The sequence below is a fragment of the Rhipicephalus sanguineus genome, chromosome 2, assembly GCF_013339695.2.
Source record: "Rhipicephalus sanguineus isolate Rsan-2018 chromosome 2, BIME_Rsan_1.4, whole genome shotgun sequence".
In the NCBI taxonomy this organism is placed as follows: domain Eukaryota; kingdom Metazoa; phylum Arthropoda; class Arachnida; order Ixodida; family Ixodidae; genus Rhipicephalus; species Rhipicephalus sanguineus.
Window position 1 is genome coordinate 25,559,453 of NC_051177.1, and position 15,401 is coordinate 25,574,853.

General features: G+C 47.5%; 1 protein-coding gene across 2 annotated transcripts in view; it reads right to left on the reverse strand.

Moving 5' to 3' along the window:
* Nucleotides 1-15,401, reverse strand: part of LOC119382568 (CREB-binding protein) — a 95,354-nt gene that overhangs the window by 47,896 nt on the left and 32,057 nt on the right. The window contains exons 8-13 of one of the 2 annotated variants that reach the window (XM_049412238.1): nucleotides 12,422-12,539; nucleotides 9,302-9,402; nucleotides 9,051-9,175; nucleotides 5,881-6,299; nucleotides 5,293-5,376; nucleotides 3,568-4,037 (exon numbers count right to left, since the gene is read on the reverse strand). In XM_049412238.1, coding sequence (XP_049268195.1) covers nucleotides 3,568-4,037; nucleotides 5,293-5,376; nucleotides 5,881-6,299; nucleotides 9,051-9,175; nucleotides 9,302-9,402; nucleotides 12,422-12,539 — 1,317 coding nt within the window. Of the gene's footprint in view, nucleotides 1-3,567; nucleotides 4,038-5,292; nucleotides 5,377-5,880; nucleotides 6,300-9,050; nucleotides 9,403-12,421; nucleotides 12,540-15,401 lie in introns of both variants that reach the window. The other variant, XM_037650322.2, reaches the window with a different exon arrangement.

Sequence of the window (15,401 nt, forward strand, 5' to 3'; positions counted from 1 at the left end):
ACTGTGTCGAGGCCCGCAGTGCTTGATTTAAGCCTTAAATACGTATATTTTGTATTTCGAATTCTCGATATATCCAACTATTTCGCGGTCCCCTTCGAGTTCAATATATCCAGAATCGACTGTATTTAAAAAATATTCGATTCGATTCGGACTCAAAATTTTGCTATTCGTGCAGCTCTACTTTTTACCTTGTTCCTTCAAAAATGAAGCCTCACAACCGTTGAGTACAACTGATGGTTCACTGATGCAAATCTGGTGTGCTGGTGTGTATATATATTGACAGTGTCCAAAAAATTCGGCGTCCAAAAATTCGGCAGTTGACTGCATTCTTCTGTGTCATCTTTATCACTGATGTGCATTGGCATAACCAATCCAATACAGTGGAACCCCGATTATACGACTTTGAGGGGACCACGCAAAACCGTCGTATAATCTGGGCGTCGTATAATCAAAAAACTAAAAATATTGGCAGTGGCAGTCAGCTTTGCCCAAAAAAGGGGAACAGACCGCCTCAATAGCCCATGACACGACCCTGAAGTTCTCCAAGGATGGCAGATTAAATTATTTTTGAAAATGGCAGCTAATGGCAGCATTATACCCCTGTCACACGGCACATGTAATGTCATTCGCAGCGAATGTCATTAGGCATTAATGCCATTTTTGTTGCTGCTACACGGGCATAGCAAATGACATTCACACCTAATGGCATTCGCCCGTTGAATGAGTTCACCGAACTCATTCAGCCGCGACATGTGTACTCTCGTCAACAGGCGCTTGGCAAAAGATTGCGACATCGATATCTTAAAGCATGTTAAAGCAATATGTAAACGATGTTAGCGTTCTTGTTAAAGGCTGTTGTTAACTTTTCGGTAACTTTTTTACGTACAACGCGATGTTGTAAGCAATTTGTGCAGCTATACTCTCTTTCCCATACTCTGACTTGACGCTAGCGCCACCTCCTGTCAGCCATGTGGTCATGTTTACAAACGCCCACTGTTGTTTTGGTGAAGCGACGCCGCGGTAGCCGTAGCGATAGTTGCACGCCATGGATGCGAACCCCGGAAGCAAGGAAAAAATATGTAAATTAAAAGCACAATTTGTAACTTTTTGTTATCACAGCCGCCTGCCAATAAATATTGACATCAATTGCGAATGTCATTTCATATGGGCGTGTAGACCCGGAACGCAAGATCGCAATGACATTCGTTTTGAATGTCATTCGCAGCGAATGACATTACATGTGCCGTGTGACAGGGGTATTACTTAGTGAAATGAGGTGTGAGCGAGTCGTTATCCTTAAATTTAAGATATCAAATCCAGCGCGCATCTTTCTCCCGACAAATCGAGTCTGAAAAGTGCCTGCACGTGAAAACGAAACCAAAACCGCGTGGGCAACAGCCTCCCATCAGAGAGTCAGACACAGTGTCATCGCCATCACATAATGGCGACGGAGCACGAGTTTTTGTAGGATGCTTTCGTGCGACACTGAGCTGTGCGCATCATATTTGTTCCCTTGTGAAGTGCAACTGGTGATGTTCCGCTGTTATTATGAACGTCCACGTCAAGCGAAAGTTATTTTGCACTGTAAAAATAGCTGCGTCGCGTCCTTTTGCCTGCTGAAGGCCTGTGACTGCGAGTGCCGCAAACAAAGGCAGATCAGCTGTATGTCGACCAGGAAAAGTTTCCACGGAGTGAAAACGTGAAAATATCCGGATCTCAAAGATGAGCTTTACGGCCAGTTGGAGCACTAGACTAGATAGAGCTTGTCTAGGTAACGACCCTGGATACGCATTCCTTCGAGGCATATCCTGAAGCGATCTTAAGCCAGGAAAACTGGATCACAGAAGCGCATGAGCTGCCTGGAGAATAAACTTTACATTCTAAGAAGGCATACTGTCTCACTCTCTACTTTTCTAACCGACAACCTAGGGGAACTTAAGTTCTTAATTTGCACTCGGGAATAATTTTGTCGGCGTCCGATTCGAATAAAGAAGGTGGTGTTTTCTTTCGGACGGAATCGAAAAGTCGTCGTAAGATGCGGGATCAGCGTAAAATTGCGTCGTATAACCAAGGTTTTAAACACGTTATTTCTATGGGGGTTTTGCCGGGTCCAAACCGATTCGTCGTAAAATGCGGGTCGTCACAAAACCGGGGGACGGATAATCGAGGTTCCACTGTATTATAGTTTTATTGCGATAGCAATTATATGGACAGTCTCAGCTGGTTTTTGTCCGTCCCCGTCGCCGTCATTCACCGTATACGTATATATATATATATATGTATGTATGAAAGTCCCAAAGAAAAATAATTTAGGAAAATGCTTCCGAAGCGCGGAATCGAACCAGGCACCTCTCGCTCCGTAACCCATGGCGCTATCCACTACGCCACGAAACGCCGATCCTCTAGAGAGCTAACGGCGAGCGTTATACACACACCCTTTGCCGCTGGCCGGACTCGGAGACGGCAGGCACTTACAAGCATTTCTTCATTGCCAGCGAGATGGCACGAGGAGCCCAACGAAGTTATGAAACCGTTAAGCGCACAAAGACGGGAACAAGAAAACGACACACAGAGCGCTACTTCCAACTGATGTTTATTGCAACACAAAAACGCCATATATGTAGTCTCTTCACTCAGAATTGGCTACTGCGCATGTTTGAGAGCTGAGCTATCAGCTTCTCTCTTATTCCTACACTCTCTTCTCTCCCTTTTTTTCTTTTTTTTCGCTAACGATAACAGGCTTTGTTAGCGCGCGCATGGTAACTGGGCGGTACATAATGTCAGTGTACCAACTAGCTCGGACCCAGCCTCTTAGCCCAACGAAGGTCTTTCGCTCGCTGCAGCGGCCGCGTTTGCGAAAGGAGTGCGCTGTTGAAACAGAAATAAGTAACAACTGCGACATTTAGTTCGCGCTCGTCCTGTGTGTACCTGTTCGTTCGTTTCGTCCGTCCTGCTTTATGTTTTAGCAGTGCGCCAAGTATCGAGCTGTGATGCATGATAGTTCGCGCTCGTCCTTTGGGCGTTCTTTTCGTGCGTCCTTTGGGCTCGAGCGGCGCGGTGGCAATTTTGAGCTGCTTTCCGTTCTTCGCGTTAGATTCCAATTTGTTGCTATCGCATTCATTGCTTCGCCATTGCGGCGAAACTGCGACCTTTTCTCACAACAGCCTGCCATCCCCTATAATGCTTTTTTTTTTTCATGCAACCCTTTCATAAAAGTTATCAGTTATAACAATGAAATTTTCGTGGTACTTAGATATTGTTACAAGTAGATTTGACTGTATAATCTACCACTGCTGCCATTATATGCAACTACAACCAAGCTGTTCCAGTCACAACAGTTGAGTATTTACTGTTACTATTAAATACACGCATTCTCATGTCAAATGAACAGTTATAATTAGGTGCTTGCACTAATCTTCTGTTCACATTCTCCCTGGTCATTTATTTTATGCAAGCAAACATTATGCAAAAACTGCAGTTGCCTTCCTACCGATCAAAATTTCTTCATGACATGGAGCAGTCGGTCAAAGCAACTCTGCACAAAGCGCAGCGTGACGAGATGCTCACCCTGAGCAGCTGTCAAAGTTCTCGATGGACTTCTTGCCCTGTGCCGGTGTGGTAGCAGCCGAACCTTCAGGTGTGGACAGGGTGAGCGAGAGGTCAGGGTCGGGGCCCCGAGACGACTCTTCGGGGTCCTCAGTGGCGAGGATCTGGTCCGGTAGTTGCTGGGATGGTGGTGGCAGTGGTGCTGGCACTGGAGCCCCCAATGGAGTTGGTGGCTGTGAGCCCCCTAAACTCGAGGGCACCGACGAAGCCCGTGGGGGGTGCTGGCTGGGCGGGCCCTGCGGCTGGGGCGTCGAAGCCTGGCCTAGCATAGATGGCTGCTGCATTAGGCCTGCCGTGCTGCCAGGTGGCGTCTGCTGAGGAGGCAGTTGCTGCTGTGGTTGTTGCTGTGGTTGTTGCTGGGGCTGCTGCAGATGCCCCTGAGGCTGGCTCACTGGTGTTGAGTTGAGCTGCGACTGTAGCATCTGAGACATCTGTAAGGGCATAACAGGCACGAAACATTAGCAATTCCAGATTAACTGCAAGGAAAAAGACACAAACACAAACTAATTCTTTGTTTTTTAGAAGCAAATTCTTTGTTTTTCTTTTAAACAGTGCCTGGATTATACAGTGCAGTCCACTCATAACGATATTCAAGTGTCAAGGAAATCCCATCGTTATAACCGATAAGTGTTATAAGCAGGTTAAGAAAAGAAAGACCTGGATAGGCTGCTCAACCATGTCATCACAGTCGTCGCTCTCACCGCTGTCCGCAGCACATATACGTGCAACGATCACCTCATCACTGAGGCACTCAGTGATGAGGTGGTCATCACAACATTGTCTGCACGAAGAACACAACATCGTCTGCATGAAGAAAGTCATCCAGACCCGACACATCTTTGTTAAGTGCCAACCACAACTCTGGCACCCCTTGACGGGACACCGGGACGTCGCACATGACGTCCCGGTGTCCCATCCGCGTCAAAACATAAAATGGAGGCAGTTGTGGAGAAAGACGGTCAAAGCGCGGCGCACACAACAGGCGAGTGAGCGAGCGAGCGGTGCGAGCCAACGTTGGTGCAACCGGGCGCGTGGACGAGGCCAGAGCGGCGGCTCCGACAGGGGAGTTCGGAAGGAAAGCTCCTCCTCATCTCACTTCCTCGTAAGCAGCGCAGTTGACTAACTTTTTGAGGGAGTGGACGGGGTGCAAGGCGCATGCCATCGCCATGGAGAGCCACGTTCAGCACGCTGTAGCCGGATTCAATCGCTATATCCAATATCGCCGCACAGGAGCATCGTAATAAGCAGTTTATTTTACGATAGAAAGCATACAAAAGTGGACGGTGCCATTGTTGTTCATTGTTATATCCAATATATTGTTATAAGCAGTATCGTTACAAGTGGACTCGACTGTACGATGGTTTTGCATAGTCCCCTTAAGGGGTTCCACTGCACTCAATTCACAATGAAAAAGTTGCAGCACTGACGTGACGTTTCGAGACCCGTACAGGTTCCTTGATTACACTAAAGCAGGCATGAGCCGCAAGTAACATTTTATACTAAAATATGACAGTGAATGAGCGTCATTAGCAGCTTCAAGGTTAAAAAAGAAAGATATACAGTGAACATTTCCCAAAGGTACATGAACACATTATGGGTTAACCTTCTTGTCCACTATCAAATGCATTATCACCGGCCCAAATTTCAAAGATCTACTCATGCAAAATAGAATGTGAAGTACATCACCTGTGCAGATGCTGCAGAGCCTGCTGCACCACCTAGCTGCACTTGGCTCGTTTGATTCATCAGCTGCTGGGCTTGCTGCTGAATCTGTAACAGCATGACAAGACGTTGACTTCAGGTATCGACTACTCTGAAGTTGCAAAACTCCAGAATTTTTCATTCCCTGTCCTCCTTTACAACTGGTAACTAACTCTTTCCCTCCTGCAACCATTGAACATCCCTAGGCTGCTCACAATGGTTTCAAGCCCTGTGACTCACGTGACAATAGCTGACATGCAGCAAAAAAATATGTAACAAAATAAAGCTGAAGTTGAACTGAATTTAGGGGCATTACAGCACTGTCAAAGGTGCAACAGAACGAGGTTAGCACAAATGCCAAAGAAATGTACAGGAAAGTCGCCACACCTCTCGTTCCCCACCATGCCATAAAGAGTGGCAGGCACAATTCTTGTGTTAAAGCGGGCATGGCAAGTAGAAAGTAGCCCATCCTAGAGCACAAACTAGTCCCCAATTTCTTTTTTTCCATTACAGCTGTAGCATCACAACGTGCTCTATGCAGCCACAGTGCTTTATTTTTAAGGCACCACTTACCAAGTGTCGTTTCATGGCTTCAAACTGCTGCGAAGGTGGGAACTGGCTGTTGAGTGCACCCATGCCTCCGTCCAGGGATCCAGCCAGAGCATTGCCCCCGCCGGCAACACCTCCAAAGTTTGGTGGCGCTGCCGTCTGCGGCTGCTGTGGCTGTTGCTGCTGCGGTGGCTGCGGTGGCTGCTGCTGCTGCTGCTGCTGCTGCTGCTGCTGCTGCTGCTGTTGCTGCTGCTGTTGCTGCAGTGGGCCTCCAAAGCCAGTCGGCGCCCCTGGGGGAGCCCCTAAGGAGTTTGGGGGGAAAGGCCCTGGTACAGTGATGTTGGGGGGTGCCATACGCTGGGGACCACCCAATGCTCCAGTGGTACCAGTAAGGTGAGAGGGTGCTCCAGGCTGCATCTGGGAATTAACAGCTCCACCCAATCCTGCAAATTCAACTCCATACTTTAAAGGATATGCCACCAAATACAATGAAAAAGTTGTTATTCTACCAAATGCAGGAAAAAAATTATCCCCAGACATCAGTTGCCTAAGGTTTCGTTATTTTACTACTGCCTGAACAAGTCTTCTATGAAGAAGAGTCAGTGGATACAACATTGCTCGGAGTTTCACTATGTCACAACTACAGCAGGGTACACCTATACCTTTAGTCAGTGAAATGGCTGGCAACACTAAGCACTCATATTGTGTGTACTACAGTTAAACCTCGGTAATTTGTGCTCAGTTAATTGGGAATCCCGGATAATTTGTATTATTTGCGCGGTCCCAAATTTTTACATGTAAATTTAACCGGATAATTGGTGCGGCCAGTCTGCGACTTCCCGGTTAATTGGCACACTTGGCCGCGACTTCCAAGATATGCAAAGGGTGTTGCGAATCTCGGAGGCTGTAACTAAAACATGCATTTTTTTTTTTTTGATGTACGGATCTCGAAGGCCATGTTTTTTTTTACCGGAAATACGTCGTAGACGCCATGTTTTAGCAATTGCCAGGCGGCGATGCGTGCGGTTGCGATCATGATCATCATCATCTCAACAGCGATGTTAGCCACTCTAGCGAAGTGAATGTTTTGTGGAGTCTTAGTGCCATTTGGATGTCGGCTGGCGAGCATTGTGCGATTCGGTGCGACTGCTCCATTTGTCTCCTGTCTCCGCTTGAGTGTCTTCCCTGTGAATTAGTTGATTGAGGTGTGCTTGGAAGGAAGATGCCGAAGTACAAGAGCTTGTCCCTGCACGAAAAGGTGTGCTTAATTGAAGAGGCCAGCAAGTCGACGGCGTCGAAAACGGCTCTCGCCGAAAAGCACCACGTGCCTCTGTCAACGCTGTGCAACATCATCAAGAATAAGGAGAAAATTCTCGATGCTTACAGCAAGACGCACTCGTCAAAGCGTACACGAGTACGCCCGCCTACGTACGCCGACGTTGAAGCAGCTCTGATCGACTGGCTGCAGAAAGCCAACGCAGCACACCTTCCTGTGAATGGGACCATATTGCGTGAGAAGGCCAACCAGCTGGCGCTGCAACTTGGACATTCTGAGTTTAAATGCAGCAATGGATGGTTTTGCCGATTTAAGGAGCGCAACAACCTGACATTCGTGACTGTTTGTGGCGAGAGTGGCAGCGCGGATCAGTCTGTTGTCGACGGCTGGAAGCAGCACACCTTGGCTCCACTACTCGCCAAGTACGAAGCAGCAGATGTTTACAACCTTGATGAAGCTGCTCCGTTCTACAAAATGTTGCCTACGAAGACGTTCGCTTTGAAGGAGGCAGACATTAAGGGGCGGAAACAGAACAAAGATAGAATCACTGTTTTGTTTGGTGCAAGCATGTGCGGTGAGCACAAGCTGCCACTGCTTGTTATTGGGAAGACAGAAAAGCCTCGTTGTTTCAAAAATGCACGACTGCCATCCAAGGATGACCTGATCTATAAAAACAACAAGAAAGCTTGGATGACGGCTGCACTCTTTGAAGAATACGTGCGGCACCTTGACCGCAAGTTTGCGGCCGCAGGGCGCAGCGTTTTGTTCGTCGTCGATAATTGCCCAGCTCACGGCGACATTCAGAACCTGCAGGCAATCAGGCTGGTCTTTCTACCCCCGAACACGACGTCGCTATCGCAGCCGATGGACCAGGGCGTCATACACCATACCAGGAAAATATATCGCTACAATCTGTTGAAGCGAATGCTCCTTTGCTATGACAACGGAAAGGAGTATAACATTGACCTCCTCGGTGGTATTTGCCTCATTGTTCACGCATGGAGGCAGGTGGAGGCCACCGTTATTCGACGGTGTTTTGAGCACGCCGGTTTTGTGAAAGAAGAGGCAACCTCCGCTGAGTTTGCTGTCACCGCTGTCACTTGCCCGTTTGATGAAGAAGGGGAGACTCTCTGCGCTCGATATGAGGCTTTGCACGCGGACGAGGAGTGCACTCCAATCGGATTCTCCGAGTACGCAAATGTCGAGTGCACAGTGCAGACGTGTTACGCCGACATCGACAGCGAGATAGCTGCGAGATCGACCGATTCAGCCTCTAATGTTGACAGCGATGACGAGCCCTCCCGAGCACCCCCTTTGGCAGATGTCATCGATGCCTTGAGTGTTGTGCGCAGCTTCGTCGAGTGCAACGGCGGCGAGGCTGAGATGCTGCGCCTCATTGACAGGCTGGAGAATATGACTTTCAGTGCTGGGAACTACCGAACGCGTCAGTCACGCATGGAGGAATTTTTCTCCAAGTAGTCAGCCACAATAAAGGTGTGACTTCCGTACATCATGTTTTCTGGCTGATTTCTTTGATTTCGCGTTGTTTCGGATAATTGGGAATCCCGCTTAATTGGGATATTTTTCTCGGTCCCGAGGCCTTCGAATTAACGAGGTTTTACTGTACGTGTTTTTTTGCGAGTCTTTAGACGAGCAGGACGTCCTATTCCCAGTGCATTTCCTTATGCTGTTTAGGAACCCAACAGAGCACTTTCTGAAGTGCACATAAAGAACTTTTGGACTGGTGGGGCTTGCACATAGCGTCGGAAACCAACCAACATCTAAGCACAGCGACAAGGAAGCAAGAACCACTGTCAAGTATGCACCGATTCCAATTTGACTGAAGTGAAATTATTTATTAGTATACTTAGAAATGTCATGCACTAAGAAGAAATGACTGGTGAGCCACAGCACTTACCAGGTGCTGGCCCTCGGCCTGGCACAGTGGCCCCAGGAGCCAGGGTGTTTGGTGGGACTCCCATGGGAGGGGTGCCAGCATGCATCTGCTGCTGCTGCTGTTGCTGTTGCTGCTGCTGCTGCTGTTGTTGTTGCTGCTGTTGCTGCTGCTGTTGTTGTTGCTGCTGCTGCTGCTGTTGCTGTTGTTGTTGTTGCTGCTGCTGCTGCTGCTGCTGTTGCTGCTGTTGCTGCTGCTGCTGCTGTTGTTGCTGCTGCATCTGAAGTTGCATCTGCTCTTTGCTTTTGCGCCGCTTGTCCTCAAGCTCTTTTTGGATCTTGTATATCTTTTCTGCTAGAAGGTGGTAGTACTCCTCCTGTGGGGAAAATCCAATTCTATTGCAAAAACCCACTTCTCCAGCAAGCGCATTTCACCGTTAATTCAGATACAGTTATTATTTATTATGTATAGGGAAAGCAATCAAGAAATTGGGACCCAATTTAAGGAAACAGATGCCAACTCATGGATGGGAATATGCAATATGAGTGCAGGGCACGTCCAAAAGTAAGACATGAATTGAATAAAGAGCAACATCCCTTTATCTTGGGTGCATACCTAACACAATGCAAGCTGTGCTACAACAGCCAGCATTTTTGTGCATAAAGTGGTCGAGTCAAGGTGTTTGGCTTCAACTTTTTCTGCAGTTAATATTCTGCTGGCATCATCACAAAATTTTATTCCCACTACCTGAGACCTGTCTTATGGTGCCACAAAGGCACATTACACTGTGTACCAGTGCTTTCTGCACTTCACGCCAACGTTTATAGAACCAGGTAAGTTGCAAAGCTCCCCGCGTCAGCCAACCCGTCGCGCGGCGCCGGGGCAGCTTCCGGTTTGGTGGCGCTGGCGGCGCAACAAGCTTCCGCTAGCAGACGAAAACACGTAGTCTGCGTACGGTCCCTAGAATAGTCTGCGTGGCAAGACGCCGCGGCAGCCGTTCAGAAAGGGCTCCGTTGCTTCTGTAATTATCGAGATTTTCCGTTGCGCTGCCGCTGCAACGTAAAACTGAGTAATATTTAGCAGTGGAAAGGTAAAGTCAGTTAAGCTATGGCTTATAGACTGCCCACGATAACTGATGCTTGATAGCGTAACATATGAATCGGTCTATTACCCTATAAGGAATTAACTAAATGCCGCATTCCCGTAGCGTAAATTCTTTAGCATAGTGGATGCTTCGGCGTGTTGGTACTTCTGTCTTTTCGTTTTGGACTGTGCAAGTATTGCGCGGTGTTAACGAATAAATCTTTGTTGCAAGTCAGCGCGGTTGTTAGTGTAATCCTTTTTTCTGGTGCTCCGTCTTTTTTTTTTTTTGCGCTGTTTTCTTTCCGATAATTCTTCACTTTAACTTTTTTGAAGTGAGGAGTTTTCACTATGTATCGCGGCTGTCGTTACTTGCAGTTATTGAGTGGTAAAATCGCTGTTTGTGTACTGCATGCCACAATTTCAGTCCTGCTACATAAAGAAAAATTGTATTTATTTTACGCACGCAATGCAGAAAAACAATTTTTCAGATATTGCATGTATGGTGTGGTGCACACAAACGGCACAACTTATTTACAGTCTCAGGCATTAAACCTTATCAAAACAGCTCTAATTAATTGTAAAAGATTATTTACCGCACAATTTTTAGGATCATATCAAGGCAAGTTCAAGAATATCTTTAGGACGCATCCTTCGACGAGGCTCTTTTCCGCTGGCGATTGCAGCCCTAATTCTTACCATTGACCGTGTGAGCGAAAGTCTTCAGGATATCTTCCTCATGAAAGTGCATATCACATACACGAGATCAAGAAATGGCGCGATTCCACGCCGCTCGCTGGTCAGGGTCACGCGGGGCACAAACAGGTTACGAACTTTCTTGAATTTCGTGGGACTGTCGCGACTTCTCATACAGCGTCCCGAGCCGTCCCTGTCGGGACAGCTATATGTCCAGGATTTATTCCGGACCGTCCAGTTAGAGATTTTTGTGATCCAACGCACACCCGACACCGCGCGTCACGCTCCAGAACACGAAGATCTCACGAATACCACGCACGAAGCAATGTTGCGGTGGTACAGCGGTGGCTGCGAAGGGCTTTGGTTACTTTGACTGTACTTCTGTGCGCTGCGCGACACCTTTTACGGGTACATTCTCCAGCAGGGGGAAGTGTTGCGAGCAGCACGTAGCCAGCTGAAGAGGCCGAAACAATGAAGAAACAATCCCCCCCCCCCCTCCCTCCCCGACTCCCTTCATTGAAGAACCCTACGCCCAAAAGGCATGTCGTGGTGTCTCGGATTTCCTGTAACCTAGCAAAACATTTTCTTGGGCTAGTTGGTTCATGACTTCTGTGGGAAAATGACTTCTGTGGGACAAAGAATACATCCCGTGTTCTTTGTCGGTCCTTGTGTTGTTTTGCGCTACAATTTTCCCACAGAATTCCTGTAACCGCTCGTACAGCCGGGAACCCATGTCGGCACGGTGAAGACACGCAGCACATCCGAAGCACAATAGAAAGCGCAAAACTGCTCACGCAGAATTAAGCAGCCTCCACGGATGGATGGATGGATGCTATGAGCGTCCCCTTTATAACGGGGCGGTGACACGTCTGCCACCAGGCTCGAAGAAAAAAAAAAAAACTTCCTTGTTTCAAGTTGGCTTAACACCTTATCTACGCTGATTAAATCTATGTTATTATACCAAAAAAATATAAATTCACGGTTCATCTCTCTGCCTCTTAAGGTAGAATGACCTTATTTTTCCCCAATATTTATTTTTGTACTTTATCTCTACTTTTCTGCCACCAATACTCTAACCGTCTCTTACTTATTTCTATCGCGGACGTGTTCAGCTTTCCATTGTTGTCCCTAAAACCCAAGGCTTCATGTAGACTCGTGCACACACGTATACCTCGGTGAATATCGCCACATTCAAGCAGTACATGTTCCATCGTTTCCTTAGTTCCCCCGCAGCATGTACATTGTTCTTCGTTACTGAATCTCGCTTTATAACTACGCGTTCTAAGGCAGCCCGACCATACTGACGCGCCGCAACGCTGGCTGAAGAGAGTGGAGCGAGTGAATCCTGATGCGACAGCAGCGCCACATCTGTCGCTGATGGCGGCGGCGCCGCGCAACATCGCTTAGTTTCGCAACTGACCTGGTTCTATAAACGTTGCTTCACGCTTATGTCCATTATGGAGGTTGTAGAGTGACACACCCGGCAACCAAGCTGTATGCTGACCGGGGAAGAGCAGGTGCCTTTCCCATACAGGCCATTATATGGACATGACGTACCGCACAGTATAACAATTTGCCACATTGAGGTAAACCAGACAGTGTTAATAGGTATGCCGTACCCTGCTGTTGGCCATCTCGTACATGTCTCCCTCGACCATCTTGGCATATGCGACTAGCTTGTTCATCCTCCGGTCCTGCAACGTAGCTGGCTCGGGGGTGGGAAAAATGGCTTGCACTCTGGAAGGAGCATTAAAAAAAACAGTGAAAGACGGTAGCAGAGATCCCAACTGCTGCGAACAAAATTTGTGAACATTTACAGTAATATTTAACTTGAACTCTCATATCTCGAAAAATTGGCTAAGTCGAAATTTTCCGCGGTACCAAAAGATTTCCCATAGGTGCAATGTATTTATTGCCCTCGAAGGATTTCCCATTGGTGCAATGTGTTTATTGCCCTTTATCTCGAAGTATTTCCGTACCCACTTTCGGTTATCTCGAAATCTTGACTGAGAGTGGAACAAAAACTTCGCCGCCGAACCGTTTCACAAAATACTAGCGGCAAAATGTCATACGTTTCACAAGGTTTGCGTGAGGCTGCCGCGCTTACGACAAAGCGGACACTGTTCCCTAATATGAAGTCAGAACATAGCGGCATAACAACTTTGTCAAGCAACCCTGTGTCACGTCATGTGACACTATAGACGTGCACAGAGGCAGGCCCTGCAAAATAACACGGTTCGCAAACGTCGATTTGTTTATCGTCAGAGACGCGGTTTCATTATTTTATTTACGCAAGGCACGTCACACGGATTTTTTCGTCGGCCATGCGATGTGGTGAGGATAGCGCCGCCAAAGCAAAGCAAGTCACTGATGCTGCAAAGAAAGCTAGCCCTAATCAAAGAAGCAGATTCGAGGCTTCAAGTTTCCAGACGTCAAAACGGCGCTGATTGTATGGTTGCATCGTGCGAGAGGAGCCAGCAGCCTTTCAGTCACAACATTGACTGACGTCAAAACGGCGCTGATTGTATGGTTGCATCGTGCGAGAGGAGCCAGCAGCCTTTCAGTCACAACATTGACTGAGAAGGCCGATTCTCTGGACTTAGCGGTGGGCTGCACTGGTCTCACCTGCAACATCGGCTGGTTTGACCATTTTCTTAAAGGAACACTAAAGAGCAAAACGATTTTTCTCGTATTAGTAAAGTACTTTTTCACGATACCAAAAACACCACGCTTGCTGCGAGAAGACGCTTAGTAAGCGAGAAAACACGCAAAAACAAAATGTGAGTGGCGACGCCACCTTGAAGTTTCCGCACCATTCGCCGTGACGTCACATGTTTTGACGGCGCCTATTAGGGACTACGTAGTTCCTAATTGGCAAAAATGAACTACATTGACCTCTCAGGAGGCCATAGACTTAACATACCAAGTTTGGGGTAATTTTGTTGAGCCTATGGCGCCAATATACGATAAATACACTTTGAAATCCATGACGTCACGCGGGGAGTTTACGGTGCGAAATTTAAAAATGAAACTTTGAACTTGATTTTCTCCTCTATTAATAAGCCTATGATGGCGAAATTAGCGGCATTAGAGTTCTCAGAGCACAATTTATCAATGTAAACCGATTCATTGTTTCTCTTTAGTGTCCCTTCAACCCCTTGAGGGTTTTTGCCGTACATGTACGGCAGAAGCTTTCTCCTGGTACCAAAGGGTTTTCGTCGTACATGTACGGCATAGCGTTTACCGTATTTACTCGATTCTACCGCGCCCTCGATTGTAACGCGCACCCGTTTTCCGCGACCAAAAAAAAAAAAAAAGTAATACATCGAGAACAAAAAAAGTCCGTAGGAGTCAAACTTCGCACATTCAGAAGAACAAGTATTTGGGTTTTAAAGAACTGAAGTTTCAAAAAAAGTAAAACACGAAGTTAAAAAAGCGGGCCTTGCCGCTAAAACTGTCACCACTACGGCGGCGATACGAGTCGCGTAATGGATCAGTCCTCGTCGCTGTCGTACAACTCGTTGTCGCTGTCAACACTCTTCGATTTCGGGAAACCGGCGCTGCTTTGGTCCACTGAAACCTTTTCGTGAAGCTTTGCTGTAAAAAATCTTCTGCTTCTGTTTGCGCCAGTCTCGCACGCACGTTTCGGGAACTCCGAACTATATCCGAACGACCGCCATGCGGCCCGATTTCCGTCCGTCTCTCTGCACGTGTAATAACTATTCTTTTAAATGCGGCATTGTGGTACACTCGTCGAGTATTTGGAGTCGGCACTTCCATGCCGTCGATGCGAACACAGAACGGGATGACAATCTCCTCAGCACGCGTACGAACTGAAAAAATGGCAGAAACGGCAGAAATGGCCAAGACGCGTAGGAGGCGGCCATTTTGAAATGTCGATGGCAATACGATAACCGAGTTTCTTTTTTTTTTTTCGGTACTCGATTCTAACGCGCATGCGATTTTTGGACTCCTTTTTCCGGAAAAAAGGTGCGCGTTAGATTCGAGTAAATACGGTATTTTTAAAGTGCGCGCCTCTTTCGATCATTTCTCTTGCTTTGCATGTGCTGCCACACTTCGGGAATACGTGAAATTTTTTTCATGCGCCGATGTCTCTCCGTTGTTGGTTTTTTTATGCTTCGCATAACGGCGCGCTGCGCTCTGGCTATCGGTTGCGCAACCGAGCGGGCCCGCGGCACGGTTGTTTTCAAACGCGCGCTTTCTTCAATCATTTCTCTTGCTTGGAATGTGCTGCCACGCTTCGGGAATACGTGGAATTTTTTTCATGCGCCGATGTCTCTGTCTTTTTTTTTTTGCTTTCCAAAGAGGCGCGGCGGCTTTCAATTGCACAATTGCGCAAAACGCGCGCATGCGGTCCGGTTGGTTTCGGTTTCATCCTTGGGGTGGTTTTCGCTTCTTGCGCCCGCGAAGCTGATGGCTTTTTGGTTTTTGATCTTTCAAAGGGTGGACCGCTTGTTACTCTCTTGTTCATTGCTCCCCTGGACGCGATTACATCTGTTTCCATGCGGCGCTAAGTTACACAAACGACGCCACCGTGATTGCGCTTCCTGTTTTGGGGTCTCGGAAAAATGAACTACG